General features: G+C 38.1%; 1 protein-coding gene across 1 annotated transcript in view; it reads right to left on the bottom strand.

Annotated features, from left to right (window-relative positions):
* Nucleotides 1–5,917: 5,917 nt before the first annotated feature.
* Nucleotides 5,918–15,613, bottom strand: part of SLC26A5 (solute carrier family 26 member 5) — a 65,529-nt gene continuing 55,833 nt past the window's right edge. Inside the window, exons 15-19 of the mRNA XM_043967168.1 lie at nucleotides 13,614–13,706; nucleotides 11,862–11,969; nucleotides 8,759–8,974; nucleotides 6,701–6,755; nucleotides 5,918–6,157 (exon numbers count right to left, since the gene is read on the bottom strand). Of these exons, the coding sequence (XP_043823103.1) occupies nucleotides 5,973–6,157; nucleotides 6,701–6,755; nucleotides 8,759–8,974; nucleotides 11,862–11,969; nucleotides 13,614–13,706 (657 nt within the window). The 3' untranslated portion in view covers nucleotides 5,918–5,972. The remainder of the gene's footprint in view (nucleotides 6,158–6,700; nucleotides 6,756–8,758; nucleotides 8,975–11,861; nucleotides 11,970–13,613; nucleotides 13,707–15,613) is intronic.

Here is a 15,613-nt window from a genome sequence, read left to right as displayed (position 1 = left end):
ATGAAGAACTACAGTTGGTGTTGATAGGCTATGGAATGACTAGAGTGACAAGGCAGAACAAGAAAAATGAAATACAGCCTGGGATAAGATCCCTACCAGTATCATTCAGCTTTGAATAATCCACAGTTGACTGTATAAATAACTTTGCAAGTGATGGAGTCTCAAAGTGTCAGACTCTGCAACTACTGTTGCTCAGAGCTGGAGGTCTCCCCAGGGCCAACCCTTCTCTGGTGAATTAGGTGTTTTTTCCTACCCCCCCAAGCTATCCTGCTGTTCTGGTACCTGGATGGCAGCTTTAGAGGTAGATTTCAGTTCCACATAAGGAAAAATTTCCTGTCAAAGTGGTCCCAAAGTACACTGGACTGTCTTAGGAAAGAGAAGAATTTCCCTCTTTTTTGGATGATCACTTGTTAGGGATGTAGAAGGAATTATTGTTCAGGTCTGGTTGGACTTCTTGGCCCTTGCAGCTCTTAAGAGTCTATGATGCTAGTTTAACAATTAGAATTCATTTTAGAGAGCTTGCTGGCACTTCAAATAGACCCTTGAAAACCCTTAATTAGTTATCTGAAAGTAATTTTTGCAACTAGCCTATTCAGCAAGAAAAAGAGAGGACAAATATTTTAATTGTACATAATTTAGGACCTAAATTTGAATTTCAGATCTACCTGTTTGAACATGGTCAAATTTCCTAGTCTTTTTGGTCCTCAGTTTCTTCTCTGTAAAATGGGGTGGAGGGGTGAGTTTGGGTTTCAAAGAGTTGACCCTTAAGGTTCCTTTCAGCTCCAAATCTATGAACCTATGAACTATGGGGGGAAAAAACCACCAACACCACAGATATTCAGTAGCCAAGTCTATTTTAAATTCACAAGGAAAAAAGAAATAGAAAAAAAAGGGAAATTACTTTATACATAGGTTTGAAAATTAAGAAGGTATCAAACACTGACAACTTGAAGCTCAACCATAATTTTCATTCTTGATACTTCACATACAAATTGAATCAGACAAGTCCTACTTTTCTTTTTCCTGCTTCTAGTCATTCCCCTTGCCCTGTACCTTTCTTGAATTAAGCCAATAGCAGTTTAAATTGAAAATAAAATCACAGATGACCCAAGAAGTGTTTGGAATAATCAGAATACTTGAGCTTTGTAGTGCTCTGATTTAAATAAATTTAATTATGATTAGGGCATATTTCAACCATCTTTTCACTTTCACATATAGCTATAGGATATTAAATTCTAATAATAAATGAAAAAGTCAGCATAAACTCCAGTCTGGAGATGTTATAAGGAAGCTTTTGTTTGTACTGGAAAGAGCAAAGTTGAAATAGGTTCTGAACAATTTTTGTCTTCAGTTACAAAGTAGAAATTCAACTTCTCTGATATCAAGGAGACGACTGATTATTTTAAGAGCTTGGTTGTTTATACTAAACAAGAGTTAATAGCTTAACAAGTAATATTTTGCATTTATTGTAGCTTTTCTTTTATGACATGCAGCTGGCCATTGATAAGATTTAATTAAAGCTGCCTCTGGTCAGATATGTTACACCTAATTTTGAAAAACTCTTCCTATGGGAATATTTGATTTATTTTGTGGACTGTTTCTAAGAACATATTACTATGAAAAGTAGGAACTACCTGTAAATACTCAAGAATGAGCAGTTTACATTTTAAATTCTTTTTACCCCCTCCTCTTTTTTTTTCTTTGCCGGGCAATGAGGGTTAAGTGACTTGCCCAGGGTCACACAGCTAGTAAGTGTCAAGTGTCTGAAGTCAGATTTGCACTCGGGTCCTCCTGAATCCAGGGCTGGTGCTTTATCCACTGTGCCACCTAGCTGCCCAAGAATGAGCAGTTTAAAAAAATACCAACCAACATAGGTGAATGTCTCAAAACAGTACAGGTATATCCCACTAAAAAATGATGTATGAAAATCCACATCTCGAAGTCCATAAAAATTAGTGAATGTTAATTTAAAATACAAAATTAAATTTTGCTTCAAAAGAAAAAGTCATTATAGATCCCTTTAAATACTACATTTTCTTTAATACTATTTTTTTTTTTTTGCGGGGCAATGGGGGTTAAGTGACTTGCCCAGGATCACACAGCTAGTAAGTGTCAAATGTCTGAGGTCAGATTTGAACTCAGGTACTCCTGAATCCAGAGCCAGTGCTTTATCCACTGCGCCACCTAGCTGCCCCCTCTTTAATACTTTTGAAATGTGGTGGGTTTATAAAAAATTGTTTTATACATTTTTTGAAACATTTCTTATACAAAGCATAAGGTACATTGGAAGAATTACCAAGCCATTCTTATCTCCATATGGTTTTGTGAGCATAGATTATGCCAAGTCATTTGGATAATGTAAACCCTGCTTTGAGAAATGATTGAGCAGGTAGGCTACTTGGAATATTGCTGACTTCTGAATGTTTTAACAATTTTATATTGTTTTGACTTGAGGTATTTCAAAACAGTATTATAACTATTATAATTTGCTGTATTTTAAATTGCTTGTAGTACTTTCTTTTTGGTTGGGCAATGAGGGTTAAGTGACTTGCCCAAGGTCACACAGCTAGTGTCAAGTGTCTGAGGTTGGATTTGAACTTAGGTCCTCCTGACTCTAGGGCTGGTGCTCTGTCCACTGCACCACCTAGCTGCCTCTGTTTGTAGTACTTTCATCTGTCATCAGCTCTTGCTTAAATTAGCAGGAATCTAGATATAACAATTATTCCTCCTAAGTATATTGTTGAAAGTATACAGATATTAAGAAGGCCTATTGTGTTATTGTATTGGTTATGGCAGACATGGTCAAATGTCATCCAGTCTTGTATGATTTCAGAATTGAAATTGCATTATTATCTTTAAAGGGGCAGACACACACTCCCACCCCTTAATTGGGCAGACATTTTATCCCATCCCCACATAGGGGCACACAGAAGTATATACAAACCCCTTCCCCCAATCCCCACACAAAATCACACAAACCACCCTCCCCCCCCCCCCCCAGCACACACAGAGACACAAACCCCTCCCCCCCCAATTCCTGGGGCCAAATTTAATTTCTTGCCTCCTTTCAGTCTTCCTATCCATTCTCAAACACACATACCTGGGAAGACGATATACTCCCCACACCAAAAATGTCAGTTATTACATAGAGAAATAGACACCTCATTTCCATAGAGGCAGTGACAGGAATAAGGTAGCACACAGGAGGTGGTACTTAGAATAAAGCCTACGGGAATAAGCTGCACATAGGATAGGAGGGCCCAGAGAGGAACTGTATCCATCCTTGTGTGCTTGAGCTCTGAGAGGCAGCATGGATAGTGTGGAGGGTATTAGACTTAGGTCAAAACATGTTCTGCCACATACTAGCTGTGTGGTAAGCAATTAACTTTAAGAGCTGACATTTATTTATGTGGCACTTTAAGGTCTGCAGAGTGCTTTGAATCTGTTATTTTATCCTTACAACAACCCAGCGGAGGGAGTACTACAGGTCTTAGACATTTTTTTTTCATCTGAGGAAACTGACATTCAAGAGATCTTAAGCAACTTGCCCATGATCACAGCTAGTGTCAGAGCTGCAGTTTGAGCCCATCTCTATTGTGTTTCCAAGCTGAGCACCATTTCCATGATATCAGTGCTTCAACAGACCTCTTGACTTCAGTTTCCTCATCTGTAAAATGGGGAAAATTCACTACCTCTTCAAGGTTTTTTGTTTGTTTTGTTTTTGCGGGGCAGGGAGGGTTAAGTGACTTGCCCAGGGTCACACAGCTAGTAAATGTCAAGTGTCTGAGTCCGGATTTGAACTCAGGTCCTCCTGAATCCAGGGCCTGTGCTTTATCCACTGCGCCACCTAGCTGCCCCCCTACCTCATTAAGTTATAAGGAAAGCACTTTGTAAACTGTAAAGCACTATATATATATATATATATATATATATATATATATATATATATATATATATATATATGTGTGTGTGTGAATCGATGATTACTGATGGTAACCCTCCCATGAGCTACCTGCAAGTCTGTGTAGAGGTAGAGTCTGTCTGGTACTGAGAATTGCCTGAGACTTGCTGAAAGTCAAACATGCATTCATACACTCACATCATACCCATACTTCTGTATAGATCAGCAATGGTAAGCTTACTTGGAATAGGACTTGGGCAGGCTGTATTGGAGGACTGCTTTTTTTCTTTACAGGTCTGTCCTTATTACAAGGATCCTCCAGATTGTAACAAAAGATTGTAATGCAAGGGAAAGGCACCAAGCGCATTAATAAATTGCTTGGAACAGAAATTGGGCAATATTAACCTGAAAATCATCTATGACTTTCTGAATCTGAAGACAGAATGATATAAAGTGTGGAAAGCCATAGAAATAGCAACTTAAATGTCTGGGGGTACCAAAGCAATTAAGAAAATAAAGGGCCTTGTATAGTAACATTCCCAAATCCCACTTGCTGTAAAAACAGGTAATTTTAATACATCCTGTGATGCTGCATATCCATTTTACCCAAAAGGGACCTTGATTTTTGGGTGTGACAGATTTGAAGAAACAAAAATAACTGATTTTAGTAAAATATATTCCCCTTCCCTCACACAGGACTTTCTTCAGCAGTTTTTATATACATATTAGAGTTCTGTTAAAAACAAAGAACAGAAATACGATAAAGAAAAAATACAGAAAAGGTTAAAATATTGTAAGATAGGGGATGAAGTAGTTAACTAATCAACAAATACTTAGCACCTACAATTGTGCAAGGTACTGCTTTAAGACCTTATTGGTGCTAAAGCATATGTGGTCCAAACCACATTCTACCTCTGTTTAAAATCCTCATTAAGTTCTGTTTAAATAACCGATACTGAAAAAGATTGACAGACCTTTTAGAAAATAGTTTCTAGAATCAACTGAAATTTTGTAACTACATGCTCTTTCAGAAGGTAGTCTGTATCAGAATGCAGATGTATCTGATCTTGTGTATGATGGATGGTTACTAAGGGAACAACAACGCAAAGAGAGACCAAGGGAAATTTGATTAGGGCAGGCGGAAGTAACAATAGTAAAGTGGCTGAGAAATCTTTTGATTTGAAATAAAGGGAGAAGATTTAAGATTTCACATAGACCCAGCAGTATCACATTGCTATGTACTAATCTGAAGAAGTAGGGAAGTTAAGAACCAAAGGACAGTCAGCTCTTCCTCTGGCATTTTTTATTAGGCTGGCCAAGAAAGGGAGACACCAGAGAATTAGAAAAGGAAAACACATTGTTGCCAGGAAATGGGCTTCCTTTTCTCTATTTGATGCCAACAAGCAGGCAGGTCTTATCACAGTAATAAGTGCAACAGTAAGGGCTTTTGATGACAAAGCAGCCTGAAGAAGCCCAGCTACTAACATGCCAGAAAGGAATCTCTACTTTGAGTATAAAGATTCAGGATGAGTTTTGAAAGAAGTGTTGAAAACCCAAGGACAAACCAGGGTTAAATTAAGCCATGACTGATTACTTATATTGCCGAGAAAGGTACCAAATTGTACCTACCTACTTCACTCTTTATTATGTATGCTTTGTTGTGTAATGGAGTGTTCTGTTTTTGTTTTAAAAAAGACAAGTAGAAAAGTATGCTTTTCTCTGCCCTTCAGATTAGAAGGCTATCTGATCAGGTTGAAAAATCAACTCACCTGGCAGGAGCTCATTCTTATTAGAAAAGAACATTGTATACACTAACTGTATACAGGAGTAGATGTAAATTCTATGCACAAAGCTGAAGAAGAGATTAAGTAATTTTGGGGGGAAATAATAGGACAGAAAAAATACAAGTAAGTGACACATCTTGGGATGCTTCATTCACCCTCCAAATCAAGCAGTTCTCAAACTAATAGAATTTACCTACAAAAGTGAAAATCCTTAATGTCTGGCATTTCAAAATGTCTACCTAATTTCACAAGAGATTTTATAAGGCTAGGTGTTTCTAATGCCTCCTCTACGTCTCCGGGTCAACGATTGGCTCCGAGTCCTCCTCTGGTGGTGGGGCTAATGCTTCTTGCTGTGCAAGGGCTTCTCGGACTTTAGCGCCTAAAACTGCGTCATGAATGCTGTGGAAGAGCAGCTCCTTTACACAAGGATTTTCAAAAAATCTGTTTCGAGTGAGGTCATTCACAACTTGGACTGTAGGAAAAAAAAAGCAAATTCTTCCCTTAGGTTTCATGTTTAAGCATCATTTCAAAATATGTATGTGGTGTGTGTATGTGTGTGTATACATATATATACACGTATGTATATGTATGTATATATGAAAAACAATATATAAGTGCATATCTATACATAGGATATATATGATGCAAAACACAAAGGGTAATCAATAGGTAAAAGATTCTGAGTCTTTTGAATAGAAAAATACAATTATTACTGTCATAAACACAGGAAACCATTTTATTTTCATGACCATCTTTAAATAACTCCTATAGCTTTGCCAGCACAGAACAAATATGAGTTAGTTCGTATTTTTCCCAACCCAGCTTTTAGGAGGTATCTACTCACAGGTAAATAGTTGAGTTTTAACCTCTGAGTGGTTAATTTTCAAATCTGGTTTTAAGGGTGGTTTTTGGTAAATGACTTGCTATTAGAAAACTTTAAAAAGCTAATAAAGTTTTCAAAACATTTGTTAAACAAAAGAACAAAAAAACATGCTAAAATTTCTCCCCTACTTACCACTGCATGTAGCTAAATATACATATATGCCAACATCTCCATATTCTTTTAGGATCTGTAATAGTATTAAAAATTTTTTAGTTTCTACTGATATGTTTCTATGTCAATCAATCAGTATTTACTGATTACTACTATGTACCAGGCACCGAGATACAGAGAAAGTGACACAGTCCTTGCCTTCCAGGTACTTACTGTTGAATTAAGGGGGACAACAAGTACACTAATGTTAGTATTTGTGCCTACATACATATACAAAACATGCCAAATAAATTCAAGGTAATGTTTTGGGGGAAGGCCCTAGCATCTGGGGAGAGACGTTTAGAAAAGTCCTCATGCAGGAAAGTGATATCCTGAAGGAAAACTCAGGATTCTAAGAGGTGAAGAGAGGGTGAATATCACATTCTTGGCAGGGAGGATGTTTAGTACAAAGGGACAATGTAGTGTGTGAGGGACAGACAGCAAGAAGGCCAGTCTGCCTGAACTGTGCTGTACTCTTTTTTTTTTTTTTGCAGGGCAATGGGGGTTAAGTGACTTGCCCAGGGTCACACAGCTAGTGAGTGTCTGAGGCCGGATTTGAACTCAGGTACTCCTGAATCCAGGGCCGGTGCTTTATCCACTGCGCCACCTAGCCGCCCCCGCCCTGTGCTGTACTCTTGAAGGGGAGTAATGTATAATAAAGCTAGAAAGATAGTTTGGAGGAGCCAAGTTGTGAAGAATTTTAATGGCAGACAAATATGTATTTGATCCTAAAGGTAATAGGAAGTTACTAGAATTTACAGGAGTGGCATAGTCACACCTGACTTTAGAAAGATCCCTTTGGTAGTCGTATGAAGGAAGTTTTGGAGAGGGAAAAAAACAAGGCAGTGAAATCAATTGGAAGGGTATTCAAATAGTCCAGGCAACTGATGATAAGGGCTGGCACTGGGATGGTAGCCATTTGAGTAGAGAAAAAGAATTGGATATAAGAGACGTGGAAGTAGAATCAATAAGACTTGGCAACCAACTGACTTGAGGGAGGGAGAAGAATCAAGGACTTGTAATCCTGGATGATTGGAAGCATGGTGGTGTAATCAACAGGAGTAGAGAAGTTTGGAAGAGGGGTGGGCTTTGGGGCAAAGCTGATGAGGTTCTGTCTTGGACATGGTGAATTTGATATGCCTATAAGGTATCTAACTGAAAATACATAATAGGCAGTTGGTGATTAGGACTGGAGTTCAAAAGAGAGATGAGAGCTGGATACTTCAATCTGGTAATCATCTGCTAGAGATGAACATTACAACCATGGGCATCATTGAAGTCAACAAGGGGAAATGTGTAGAGGAAGAGGAGAAAGGGGACCCAGGAAAAAGCCTTGGGCTAAACACGAATTTAGGGGGCCTGATATGATGATCTAAGAAAAGAGCCTGAAGAGTGGTCAGAAAAGGAAGTGGTCAGAAGACGGAAATATCATGCACATTTAGAGAATTGGGAGGACATGGGAGAAAGGGGAGGTCAGTGCTGTCAGCTGCTACAGAGAGGTCAAGAAGCCTGAAGATTGAGAGAGAATTATTAGATGTGTCATATAAGAAAGATATCACTGATAACTTTGGAGGGAGCGGTTTCATTTTGAGTGAAGAGGTCAGTCAGAATCCAGATTGCAGGTGGAATGGGGGAGGGAATGAGAAGGGGCATAGTAGGGTCAAGCGAGGACTTTCTAAGGATAGGAGAAGGGATGTGAGATACTTGTACTGAATGGTGACTTCAGTACTTAGGGTGTACAAATCCCTTCACTTGCTCTATTTGTCTCCAATAAATAGTCTTAGCTGAGATGCTCTTTTATAGCATTACTGCATTTTTTTGGGGGGGCTTATATACACTGGCTTTGGGGAGGTAGGGAAAAGGGAAAAGTAAATGATTTAGCAGCACAAATTGTCATGATATTGTCATCATATCAGTTCTACAGCCAAAAGGTATAGACTATTATCAAAAAGGAGCAAAGATGTGAAAGCAGTGATTTATCAGGTGATAAAACCAAATATTGCCATCTTGTTGAGAAGGGATAGGAGGAGAGAGACTTACCCCCGATACAGTTTTTACTCCAACTGAATCAATAAAATTGACTTGTGAGAAATCCAAAATCATAGTGTGAACATTAGGCCCTGGGGGCAAAAACCTTTCCAGTTCTTCTGGAAATGTTTTTTGAACTAGTGAATCAAGTGTCATCGGTTTTGCATTTTCCTCAATCTGTTCTTCTTGTTTTGTATCTTCTTCCCCACCTGCTTCTGCATCCGCGTCCTGGAATCAGAACAGACCAGAGTTCTATCACAATTCTCCCATTTGGTGAACACGTGACTTATAGTTTTGATTCTGGGTATGATTTGTAATAGAAAATGTTTCCATGCTACCTATGTCCCTCATGCAAATGACACTGTGATGCTGAAAGTCTTAGGCAATGTGCTTGAATTCTTTTTTTTTTTTTTTTTGTGAGGCAATGTGGGTTAAGTGACCTGCCCAGGGTCACACAGCTAGTAAGTGTCAAGTGTCTGAGGCCGGATTTGAACTCAGGTCCTCCTGAATCCAGGGCCGGTGCTTTATCCACTGCACCACCTAGCTGCCCCCCGAATTCTTATTACTAGCTTTCTTCAGCTGGAACAATAATGCCTAGCAACTCATTAAGACTTGATTTTTATTCTTTGTCAGTCACATCTATTTGTCCCTCCCAAGAACAGTGCCTTTTATGTAATATTGATTCACTATATTTGTTAAATTAATTAATGAGTAACTTAGGAGAATAAAGATGAATAACTAGATAACTGAAAGTCCAAATGGATGAAGAGCCCGTTGGGTCTTTTGTTTCTCCAACTGAGTAAACTCAGAACAAGGGATGAATGCTTAAAATGACTGAGGTGCTTTTCTTTAAAAAGGAATAACTCTTCCACAGTTTAGTGATATCACTTCAAAAATAGTCTGAATAAAAAAATTATTAAGTAGCTCATATGTGCAGAACATTGTGCTAGTCATTGGGGCAGATAAGGTCTCTGCCTTCATGGAGCTTATGGTACAGTGAGAGATGCACAAATACCTATAATTTAAAATAATACCTAAGTCCATCAGAGAAGAGCAAGTAATATAGTGTTTGTGGTCCTAAGGTGAAGCAAGGTCCTCAGACAATACATCCTGGTGTAATGATCGGAATGACGCCACCTGCTGGAGACTTACTGTAGAAAAGCTCTGCCATGAAGTGAAGGTCTTTGAGGGCAAGACCAGGAGTCTTTTCTTTGGCATCAGAAAGTGATGTTGGCTTGTGGGAGGAAGAAGGGAGGAACCTGGCGCTCTGACTGGGGCTCTTTCCTTTGGATTCTGGTGGAGAGCAGAGCTAGAAATGTGCTCTCCCTTTAATAGATAGATGAATGTAGGCCTTTCTCTCTTTACCAAATTCTTATTCTCCTTAATAAATGCTTAAAAGCCTAACTCTTGCTAAAGCTTATAATTTATTGGCAACCACTCATTAGATATTTTAGACAGACTAGCTAGAATTTTAGCCTTAACACTGGTAAGGTGACACTTAAGTCACATGTTGATGGATGGGAATTTAAAAAGCATGTGTAAAAAGCTTAATCTCATTTCTTATTTAACCACCTTTATCAAGTATTTATTTTTATAAATCATAAAAGTATTTTATTATTTTCCAGTTACATATAGAGATAGTTTTTAACATTTGTTCTTGTTTTTGTTTTTGTGAGGCAATGAGGGTTAAGTGACTTGCCCAGCGTCACACAGCTAGTAAATGTCAAGTGTCTGAGGCTGGATTTGAATTCAGGTCCTCCTGAATCCCGGGCTGGTGCTTTATCCACTGTACCACCCTGCTGCTCCATAACATTTTTTTGTGTGTGTGAGGCAATGGGGGTTAAGTGACTTGTCTAGGGTCACACAGCTAGTAAGTGTTAAGTGTCTGAGGCTGGATTTGAACTCACGTCCTTCTGACTTCAGGGCCGGTGCTCTATCCACTGTGCCACCTAGCTGCCCCATAACATTTGTTTTTATAAGATTCTTAGTTCCAAATTTTTCTCTCTCCCTCCTTTCTGCACCCCCCCTCCCCCCACCCCAGACAGTAAGCAATCGGATATTTCTGCATTAGTCACATTGTGAAAGAAGAATCAGAACAAAAGGGAAAAACCTCAAAAAAGAAAAAAAAACAAAAAAAGGAGAAACAGTATGGTTCAATATGCATCCAGATTCCACAGTTCTTTTTTTCTGGATGTGGAGAGCATTTTCCATCATGAGTCCTTTGGAATTATCTTGGACCATTATATTGCTGAGGAGAGTTAAGTCTATCTCAGTTGATCATCACACAATGTTGTGGATATTGTGTACGTTCTCCTGATTTTGCTCATTTCACTCAATATCAATTTATGTCTTTACATATTTTTCTGAAATCCACTAGCTTATCATTTCTTACAGCACAATAATATTCCATTACATTCATATACCATAACTTGTTTAGCTATTCCCCAATTGATGGGCATCCCCTCAATTTCCAAGTCTTTGCCACCACAAAAGAACAGCTATAAATATTTTTGTACAAGTGGGTCCTTTTCCCTTTTTTATGATCTCTTTGGGATATAGACCCAATAGTGGTATTGCTGGGTCAAAGGGTATGTACAGTTTTATAGCCCTTGGGTATAGTTCCAAATTGCTTTCCAGAATGGTTGGATCAGTTTACAGCTCCATTAACAATGCATTAGGGTTTTTGTTTTGTTTTGTTTTTTGGTGAGGCAGTTGGGGTTAAGTGATTTGCCACGGTCACATAGCTACAACAACGCATTAGTTTTCCAATTTTTCCACAGCTTCTCCAACATTTATTTTTTTCCTTTTTTGTCATATTAGCCAATCTGATAGGTGTGAGGTGGGACCTTAGAGTTGTTTTAATTTGCATTTCTTGAATCAATAGTGATTAAGAACATTTTTTCATATGGTAATAGATAACTTTGATTTCTTCATCTGAAAACTTCCTGTTCATATCCTTTGACCATTTCTTAATTGGAGGATCAAGTATCTTTACTATAAAAAGATAAAATTTTCTTGTCCCTTTTTAAAAGAAGCTGTATGTTGTGTACCTTAATAAAGTAAAGAAACATTTCAGATCAAGAAAGGAGAAAATAATTTATTAACGACTACTCACAACTTTTACAACTGAAGATTTGGGTTTGCCTTTGGTCCCTAATTCCTTGGCATGCTTCTTCAGAACTTTTCTCCTTGCTGCCATTATAAGGGCTGGGTTAACTCCAGTCTTTAAGGAAATGAAAAATTAAATGTATATATGCAAATCTCCTTCCAGGCTACCCCAAGGCCCACCCAGATTCACCATTCTAACATTCCTCAAAGGGAACTTCATTTACAACGTTGGTGTTGTTCGGTCATTTCAGACATGTCTGACTCTTTGGGCACTCTTTTGGGTTTTCTTTTTCTTTCTTTTTTTTTTTTTTGGTGGGGCAATGAGGGTCAAGTGACTTGCCCAGAGTCACACAGCTAGTAAATGTCAAGTGTCTGAGGCCGGATTTTAACTCGGGTCCTCCTGAATCTGGGGCTGGTGCTTTATCCACTGTACCACCTAGCTGCCCCCCCCTTTGGGTTTTCTTGGCAAAGATACCAGAGTGGGTTGCCATTTCTTTCTCCAACTCATTTTATAGATGAGGAAACTGAGGCAAACAGGGTAAAGTGACTTGCACACAGTCACACAGCTAGGAAGTATCTGAGGCCAAATCTGAATCCAGGTCTTCCTGACCCCAGGCCTGTGCAACTTTCCTTCACAGGGTGAAGATTATGTTGGTAATGAAAAAAAGAGACAGATTGTCCTTCAGGTGCATTTAGAAAGCTATTAAAAATGATTCGTGTGTCTCTTGTTGGCCTCCGTCTCACCATGTAGCATTAGTGTATAATAAATGGCTACCATCACTTCCGAGGAAGGTGAAGGCATAATTGAGTTGGGGGGAGTGGGTGGGACTCAGGGACAGTGAGGTAAAAGGAGGCAGGAAGGTGGCTCAGTAAATAGAATGCTGGACCTGGAGTCAGGAAGACCTGAGTTCAAATGTAGCCACAGATACTTACTAACTGTGTAACCCTAGACAAGTCACTTAAGCACTGTTTGCCCTAATCCTGTGGAGAAGGATATGGCAAACCAATATCTTTGCCAAGGAAACCCCATGGACAGCACTGGAGTGCTGTGGTCCATGAGATCATGAAGAATCAGACCCAAGTGAACAACTGAACAACAACAAAGGTAAAAAGGTACCTTATTTTATATATGGAAATTCTTCAGATTTGTGGATTCATAGTTTTTACTCTCATTTTAACAACTCTTCATAGGTTCAACTGTGTTCTGATTCCCAACCTGAGCTCTGGCCACACCCACTCCTTTGAAACCAATTGGCATGAGGTATAAAACCAGAGATTAGTAATTAATAGAGATTCTCTTCCTGATATAATCATAGGAACTGAAATAGTGTTGAGGAAGAGAAAGCTTTGGAGAAAAACTTTGGCAGCTGTCTGAAATATTTTCTATTAGGTACAAATTCCTTTTGTGCATAAGTCTTTATTATCTATATAAGATTTTGCTAGATCAGGAGAATCTCTAGAATGTATCTCCTTTAAGCATGTGGTTGTTATTCTGCATACTGGGAAATACTAGATAAAGTGGGTTTTTTTTTTTGTTTGTTTGTTGCAGGGCAATGAGGGCTGAGTGACTTGCCCAGGGTCACACAGCTAGTAAGTGTCAAGTGTCTGAGGCCGGATTTGAACTCAGGTACTCCTGACTCCAGGGCCGGTGCTTTACCACTGCGCCATCTAGCTGCCCCCTAGATAAAGTTTTCATATAAGCAAAAAGAGAAAATTCTATTTCAAGAACAAAAACTTCTAAAAAGATTATTTTACTCACCTTTCTCCTTAGTGCATTATTGTACAAGTCACTATTGGCATAATAAATTGGGGCATTTATTTGGAATATTTTTATCCCAGCATGCTCTCTCACCTGAGGAATAAGATATTATTATACTTAATGATACTCATTTCAGAATTAATAATGACAGTTTCTCCCTCTCCCAACTCTACCCAGAACAGTTAACTGTCTTGGTATCATGCTCATTATTTGGTTAAGTTCAAAATCTCTCCTTGCTCAATTCATATTTGAGAGAAATTAACACTGAGAAAAATGAAAGGCTTAGAAATGGTTGAAAGGGTTGATTTTCCTCATATCTTTTTCATTTTGTTCTTTCTCTCAAAAATATAATTGAGGAATTGAATATAGGAGAAAGAAAGAAAAGTAGAACAGGAGGAAGAAGTTGTGAGATGGTTGTGAAAGTCGACTTTAAGCTAAGAAAAAGAAGAACTGAGAAACTGCCTTGATTCAAAGTAGATAAGAATGAGAAGAATGTGAGGGAAGGGCCCTGAATAGACTATATCAAGGTTAACTGCTATTATACTAGATATTTTTTTCTCTATATGTACATACATAATGGTTTTGTCTCGCATAGTTCTAAGAATAATAACACTTCCCCAAAGAAATATATATTTCTCTGACCTGTGTTTTCAAACCTTTAAAAGGCCATGGGACCCTTCTGATTTGCTTTTCATGGCTCAAAATCCCAAATCTTGGTGTGACATAATTTGCATAAAGGTGAAGGGGCAGACACAAAAACCATTCGGTGATGTCATACTAGTTTTATGGAGCCCCTAAAGGTGCCTTATTGTACCTTGGGACACAATTTAGTAGCTAGGAATATAACTAATAATTCTTGGGCCTTTTCTATATTATATGGATATGATGAACAATTATAAAGACCAATGCTATTCTCTAATACCTGATATTTTTTTCCTGAGGTTTTCTATAAAGACATTCCAAGAGCTTTACTGTATGTCAGCCATAAAACATTGTTCTAAAGAACATATTGCAAAGGACTTTGGGATCTTCAGAAGAAAGGAGATTTTCAAATTCAAGGAAATTTGAAGCCATCATAATTAACTATTAAAATGGAAGGGAAAAAGAATATAAAGTTCCATAGCATAAGTGTTACCATAAATGATGATGCAGCTACAAAATAATATTATAGCAATAATCTGAAGTCAAAAAAACAAAGACACACAAATACATAATAGTTTCCCATCCAATCTCAGCTTGTTGGGAATAATCATCAACATTATATTTGTTGTCATTTTAAAGGAGCAGAAATTGAGGTATAGACAAGTTAGGAATGGAAAGGGAAGTTCAAGTTCCTCACTCTGACCTACAGACCACCCATCCCTTGTCCAAAATGGTAGTAATGTTCAGTCAATAAAATCACTGGACTAAGTATCTTTAAAGCCAAAACTTGTAACATTATTTTTCATTGAACAAATAACATCTGAAAACAAATCTGTGGACACACTTTAAAAAAAATACCCACTCCTAGGGATCATTACCAACATATTCCTCCTACAGATGTATATCAAATAATTGTCAAGATCATTTAGGGAACAATCCATGGGATGTTTCCAGATATCTATCAATATCTACCCTTTGGCTGAATCCTTTCATCATTTCCTCAATTCATTTTCAGTGACCATATCAGCAAATATGATAATAAATCAACATTTGGTAGCCAGGTACATTACTATTGGTGTGCTGAAAAGACTTCTGGACTTGGTGGGCTAAGTTTGAAATCCGGCTTTTATGGCTCTCCAGCTTATCTGCTTTATAAGTCTGCTGTGGGAATTGTACTCTGTAAATCTTAAGATTTAAATATAATGTTATTATAAATCTATTATTAATCATTTAAAATTTGGGGTTTCTGATCGGATGCCTCACTGTGGTGTTGAAAGTGCTATCTTGGATTCCTTAAAGTTTAGCAGAGTAAAAATTCTGGCGGGTCTTATTCAGCAGGAAAGGCTTTGAGTCCAAGC

This window comes from Dromiciops gliroides, chromosome 5 (genome assembly GCF_019393635.1).
Source record: "Dromiciops gliroides isolate mDroGli1 chromosome 5, mDroGli1.pri, whole genome shotgun sequence".
Taxonomy (NCBI): domain Eukaryota; kingdom Metazoa; phylum Chordata; class Mammalia; order Microbiotheria; family Microbiotheriidae; genus Dromiciops; species Dromiciops gliroides.
The sequence above is the reverse complement of the archived record's forward strand: the minus strand, read 5'-3'. Positions and strand labels throughout refer to the sequence as shown.